Source organism: Cyprinus carpio, chromosome A15, assembly GCF_018340385.1.
Source record: "Cyprinus carpio isolate SPL01 chromosome A15, ASM1834038v1, whole genome shotgun sequence".
NCBI classification, from domain to species: domain Eukaryota; kingdom Metazoa; phylum Chordata; class Actinopteri; order Cypriniformes; family Cyprinidae; genus Cyprinus; species Cyprinus carpio.
This window is the reverse complement of record NC_056586.1, coordinates 18,382,773-18,389,738: the sequence shown is the minus strand read 5'-3', so window position 1 is coordinate 18,389,738 and position 6,966 is coordinate 18,382,773. Positions and strand designations below refer to the sequence as shown.

Genomic DNA, 6,966 nt, shown 5'->3' with positions numbered 1-6,966 from the left:
GGCCAGAACAGTGAAAAAGACCAGAGAGAAATCACCGCTGCATCAGCGCGTGCAGTCTAACGAGCTCACAATAAAAGCATTTTTATAGTTTTAATAGCTTTTTAAAACAAAATATTACCGCGAATGCACACAATCCACCCATTAGAACACAACAAGAGCTGAATTCAGGTGTTTTTGAGCTGTTTAATTGTGAAAAGAAATACTATTTGACAGCGCGAGACTGCTAAGGGCACAATAACATCGATCTCTCGAGATCCAGAGGACGCTGATTCTGGCTTTTCGTCGCAAGAACGAACAAATCGCGTACAAGATTATTTCAAAATACATAATAGATTGGCGAATGTAAACGAAAACAGCCATGTGAATATAAACTTTTGAGAAATAAATCTGAAGTGGATCATGATAGTGGATTTGAATATTAAAGTGACTGCATTCCCAGCTGCTTTCTGTCTTCAATTTTAATCTATAAAAAACAGAAAATCATTCGTCTTGCCCTGCTTTTTTTTTTTTTTTTTTTTTTTTTTTGTATGTGTTTATGTATTTTGTATTTATTTATTATTTATTATTATTATTATTATTATTATTATTATTATTACTTTGCTCTAACAAGAATTAATCTATATTTAACTAAATTGATGACGTTATTTTTACATTTGATTTGTCCATTTCTGCATCCAAACACCTATAAACTTAAAAACATGCACTATTAAAACTATTGTTAGCAATTTCTTTATCGTCCAATGTTAACTGGTGTACACACACCTTTATTTTCATAATAAAATTTGTTTTTTAGATTATAGACAGTTACAGTGGTCTGTAATAAATATTAACAGGTTTTGTTCAAGCTGCTTAAAATGTTTGAAGTAGGCTAATTTTTTTAAAATGTAAATCCTAAAAAAAAAATTAAATAAAACAAACAAAACAAAAAAAATTAGCAACTCACATAGTAATCATTCAACACTGCTTAAAAATGTAAGTTGAAAATTAAACTCATGATTAAGCAAGAAATAAGATACAGAATCAGTAAATTAGATTTTAATGTGGGTATATTATCAGTAAACTAATCATTAAATATTTATAATCATTCAAAATATATTGGCCCCTTTCATAATGTTGTTCAAAAATGAAGGCCACAATGCTAATGTTGTCCACTCGATGGCGCCACAGGATAGCAAATACTTCAAGATCTGTTCAAAGACTTAAAAATGTTTCATTTATGTGCATAAATAAAAAATGCATAAACATTCATTCTTTTTTTTCATAAACTTTAATAAAGCCCAATATAGTAATTATGCAAAAGCTTTCATCTCCTAAATACCATTACTTTGTTATTTTAATTGTATTGACAACATATTTCTCGAGTTATCACACATTACTGAAAAAGTGTAGAAGGGACACTATATTAGTTATCTATTTTCATGTTGTGCATATAATAGTACTCACATAAGGGACTCATAATTTACTTGAAAAGAGACACGTTCATTGTGTAACTGCATCATCTACACAAACCAATGTGCTTGGACCACGAATAATCACCTTGACTTAAACCACATTGTTTCAGTTACCTTCTGTGTCTTAGGCCACAACGCTTCAGTGACAGGAATGTGAAATAGCAAACAGGGAAAAAAATAAAAGGCATGACTTTATTTGCATCCAGCTACTCTATTACAGATGTTCCACAGCCAAGACTTTTATTAGAATAGAAAATGGCAAGGGTTCGAATAAATAGTTTATTAATCATTTAATTTCACTTTCTTAATGAATATTGTTCTGTGTATGTGATTTCAAAGTCTTGATGCTTCGGATTAACCCGTTCATTGCCATATCCCTTAAAAGCTGAGTGCCAGAGGGTTACTGTAAATGCATGTGCCCGCTGGGCACAGTTTACCTGATGCCACCGGGGTGGCGTTTGCACTGATGGCTTGAGCCCGCCATCGCTGCTTGCAGCTATATTTTTTTATTTATTTTTTGACAAAGAAAGTGCTACTTTTATTCCACAAGCGTGTGTTAAATTGATCAAAAATATTTATAATGTTGCAAAAGATTTCTATTTGAAATAGTTTTTTGACTCATGAATCATTCTTTAAGAACTTAAGTTTTCCACAAAAAATGTAGGCAGCACAACTGTTTTCAACACTGACAAAAATAACAAATATTTCTTGAGCATCAAAAAGTAATGGCTGGTGAATTTTAAATCATAACATTTCACAGTATTAATGATTTTAATGTATTTTTGATCAAACATGCAGACTTGGTAAGCATAAGTGACTTCAAAAACATAAAAAGAAATCATACTGATCCCAAACTTTTAAACAAACGAAAAATGAAAAAGAAAAAGTATATATTGTATATATTACATAAAAATATATAAATATCTAATTATAAAGTTTTTCTCCCCACTTTTTCAGCTTATCAAATGACTTCTATATACTATTTTATTAATGAACATTCAGTATTATTATTTTTAATTCTCAGATGACTTGAAATACTTTACACTATGTTCATGACACTTTTCAGACAACAGCATTCAAAAATCCAAGAATGACCCAGAGACACAAGCATGCTTTCAGAATCAGGCATTGTTCGTTCAGGATGGAAGACACCAGACCCAATATCTGACATTAATACAGTACTCTAGAATATCTGGAACAATCCAATCACGAAGCAACATGACAAAGGCAAAAAAACACATGACACAAACCCTTCATCGTACACCATACAATAGAATCATTTAGAACCGCAATAAGCACTGTGTAGCACCACGTTTTGCATTGTCTGACATACCTGTAATTCTTTTATTAAAACAACCGAACCTTAAATACAAGCTGATATCAACACATTTGATTTCCGACATCTCGCAAAAAGTATCATACTGCTTTAACGACATCAACACAATGACCACTGTAAGCGCTGCTGTGTAATTTACGCATTTAACCAAACCATACACATCATTATCTTTAATATATTCATAAGCACCAAAATCCAGTCGCAAAGAACCCTGTTGCTGAATGCACAGCAATCCTAGAGTTAATTTATAGGTTACAAAAGAAAACACCAAATGCATTTAATGACAAGGTGTCAGAGCGATTCAACTGAGTAATGTTACATGCTGAGTTAATGCTTTTCAACAGTCGGGAATATAAACGATTTAATACGATCCAACTAGTGTGTGACCATAAGCACCAAAAAATGTCTGCATTGAAATCTACAGATGTGGAATGGACCTAAAGTGAAGAGGTGGTCTTCAAGTGCAGGATTTGTGAATGTAAGACAGAGAGAGAGAGCGGAAAAGGCTGAGTAGGTGTAAAAATCAAGTTAAATAATCCCACTGAGCAGCTGTTTTCTTGTAATTGCTGGTTTGTCAAATAAACATCTCAGATTTGGTGAGGTAAGTTGATAACTGTTGCCCTTTTAAGAAAATTGCAATGAGAAAATAAGTTAGACAAGGGATCAGTTTCAGTCTAATCTGGGACCTGTTCCCCTTTTTGTCTGTTAAAAGGCAAAAACTGAGATAAATAGGAAATGATCCCATCTGAGAAGGATATACCGACAGAAATGATCCAGTCTGAGACCACCAGAAGTGCGACAAAGAACTGCGAGATCTCCTGAAATGCCCCCTAACTGCTGAGTTCATGTTTTGAAAATGAGTTGTAAAAAAGACAATCCAAACAAACAAACAAACCAAAAATATAAGAATATAAAAAATGCAGAACCAAAACACTCCATAACAAAAGTCATCTTCATTACTGAGCACATAAATTAAGAACTACACCTCCTTCATCTTCACCCGTCATCCCTTCTTACTGTCTGGCTGAGAGAGGGATGTGAAGATGGAAAAGAGGACGACAAGCACCAAATTAAGAGAGTGGATCTATATTAGTGTCTATTGTGGGGGGTTGTTTTTTCTGTCTATATCTCTCTCTGTGAGTTATTTATTTTTTTTTGTTTGTTTTTTTTTTTCTTCCGCTCCTGTGAACATCTTGGGCAGTACCTGATGTAGAAGGAAAACAAAGCAAATGTTGAAATATACATGTACATTCACTGTTGCTATATTTAGTGAGTTACTATCTTTCAGTTTCAATACTGATGCCTGACAGCACTGACTTGCACCAGTTTCAAGCGCAAAAATCACATGACTACTAACCATTTCCCTCTGGGTTTGGTGGTCAGACCCACACAGGCAAAGTGGAACCACTCGATAGAACACTAAAGAAAGAGAAACACACACACACATACACGTTTACCACAAGCACAGCTCTGAATTTAAATATACAGGAATCTGCTGTAATATAATGCTACAGCCTATGACTAGATATTTCATCTCCATTTTAACTTGTAAAGGGGAAATCAATCTAATGAAATAATAAAATAAATATCTATCTATGTCAGCAATAATGTATGAGAGGCTGTGAGATTGTTGACTTTGGATGAGAAAGGAGACTCACGTCTGTATTGTCACAGCCAATCATCTCCCCGTATGAAACCTGGTGGCAGAGACAATAGGTGGGCTCGTTGGGGTCCACTGGCATGTCCAGCACATCCGAGGGGTGCACGTTCCCAAAGTTCACAGCCGGGGTTGAAAACTCAGAGCTGGAAGACAGTTTTATTCAAATTGTCAAAATCCAATTTTGGAATGTATTTATTTTCTTTTGGTGCATTCTGCCTCTTTTTTTGACAGAAACAGTTAGAAAGGTGGAAAGACAAAAACGATGGACTGTAGGGCAAAAAGCTAACCATTTGGTATTTCAAAACAACTTCATAAATATTTATGGACATGGTGGGAGGCTCCAGTAAGATTTAAAAAAATATATATATATATATATTAATGCTCTCCAAGGCTGCATTTATTTGATCAAAGACAAAACAAAAACAATTTAAATTTACAATTTAAAACTATTTTCTATTTTAATATATTTTATAAGTAATTTAATCCTGTGATTTATTAGCATCATTACTCAAATATGATTTGCTGCTCAAGAAACATTTCTTATTATTATTAATGCTGAAAGCAGCTCTGCTTACAATGTTTTGTATTAAATTTTTTTTTTGCAGGATTTTCTGATAAACAGAACGTTCATAAGAACAAACTTTAACGAAACATAAATCTTTTGTAACATCTTTGCTCTCACTTTCGATTAACTTAATGCATTCTTGCTGAATAAAAGGATTTAATTTCTTGGAAAAATCTACACTTTTGAACAGTAGTAGTTTATATGTATGAGAGTAGAAAGCTGAAAAATTTTAATTGCAAAGAGAGAAACCAGATTTTACTGCAATTCTGGTGCCACAAGCGGTTCAAAAATGACACACTTTACAAATAAAAAAAAGAATTATAAAAGAAAATGTGTGTGATTCTCACCCTTGTGTGAGTTTGACCTTCTTCTGGCACTACTCTTTGACGCGCAGAGCATCATCAGAGTTCTTCACCTTTGACCTAGTGCGAGTCACCTCCTTCTTCTTGGGTCCTCGATGGTCACCTTCAAACAACAACAAACGCCCATCAGAGACTGTGTTTAGATATAGAGAAGCACATAAGAGATGTGCACTTGCCAAAACTACCTCACTAAATAGTCCTAATAGAAGTCATTAGAAGATACTCTTGTTGCTCCTTGCTGGAGGTAGAGTCAAATCGTGCTTTCTATCTGTTTCTCTTTGAGGTCAGCCTCAAAGCGAGCCAGGTCTGTATCCAATCTTCGGATATGCTTGTCCACCTAATGCACAGAACAAATGATGTATGGATGGAGTCATAATGCAACAAAATGTACATTACAGATTTAATATATTCTACAGTTCAAATGTGTGATCATTCTGAAATCATTCTAATGTGCTGATTTGGTGATTAATAAACATTTTTTATCATCAGTGTTCATAACAGTTGTGCTGCTTAATACTTTTTTATTCGTTGACAAATCTAAAGTTCAAAAGAACATTGGTTAAACAAACAGATTGTTTTGTAACATTATAAATTATAAATGTCTTCCACTGTTGATCACTGTTAACATTATAAATGTCTTCCACTGTTGATCAATTTTATGCATCCTTGGTGAATAAAATATACATTTCTTTAAAAGAAATTCTTACTGACCCCACACTTTTAAATAGTGGTGTACATTTATATTAAAATGTAATATATAAACACAATTTGCAATAGTTATAAAAGGTCATTTGCAAGGAGTAAATGCAAATTCATACTAACCATCTCATAGGTTTGCATCGCAAGCTGGACCTTGTCATCTCCGAACTCTTTACACTTCCCATAAGACTGCTGGATCTGTCTTAACAGTGAGAGCTTCTGTTCGGAGGACAACGTCCGAGCGTTGGCTGTGTATTCACGAGCCAGAGAATCAATCTGCCCTTTCAGATCTAGATAAAGAAGAAATGTAAACAAACAATCACTTACCATCTCAAGCTACAATGATATTTGTTGTATTTATGTGGAAACGTGATTTTCAGTATTATTCTGTATTACTGTATTGAGGGGCAGGGCTATAGATAAGACCCACCCTCTGTCCTCTGGTCCAGATCTCGCATCAGCTGGAAGTTCCTCTGCAGTTCAAATGGCAGATTTTCTATGCCTAAAGAGATAGAATGACATATAAATCATCTACACTATCATCAAACAGACCCACAAGGCTGTGCGCATGTGAAAACCAGCACTACAGTGAACAATCTCCATCTGCACGAGCGCAAGCCAGCTCGATTGTCCTGAGAGACAGCATATAATGCTTGTTTTTATTTACAATATTTCATTATTTTAATAGCAGCAACTTAATATATTACAGTCTGTCACGTTTATCGGCGCCGCACCCACCAAGCAAACCTACAAAAGCATCGTTACCATCATAACACTGTTTATTTTAACAGTTAGCCCGTTAGCTTCAGAGACCAATGGTCTGACGTACTGACGGTTTTATTAGCGCTGTTTTGTGTCGTTACGCGCCCCCCCCGTTCGGTCGTTTATTGTAA

The 6,966-nt window shown here is 34.4% G+C and overlaps 1 protein-coding gene across 1 annotated transcript; it reads right to left on the bottom strand.

Annotated features, from left to right (window-relative positions):
• Nucleotides 1–3,909: 3,909 nt before the first annotated feature.
• On the bottom strand, nt 3,910–6,597 carry LOC109047358 (inhibitor of growth protein 4; the record flags this gene model as incomplete). The annotated part of the gene is given in 9 exon segments (XM_042771701.1): nt 3,910–3,991; nt 4,145–4,206; nt 4,446–4,590; nt 5,360–5,477; nt 5,598–5,607; nt 5,609–5,630; nt 5,632–5,711; nt 6,197–6,363; nt 6,504–6,597. Coding segments are annotated over 9 exon segments (780 nt in total), but the record flags the coding sequence as incomplete, so codon positions are not given.
• Between the last annotated feature and the right edge of the window lie 369 nt (nt 6,598–6,966).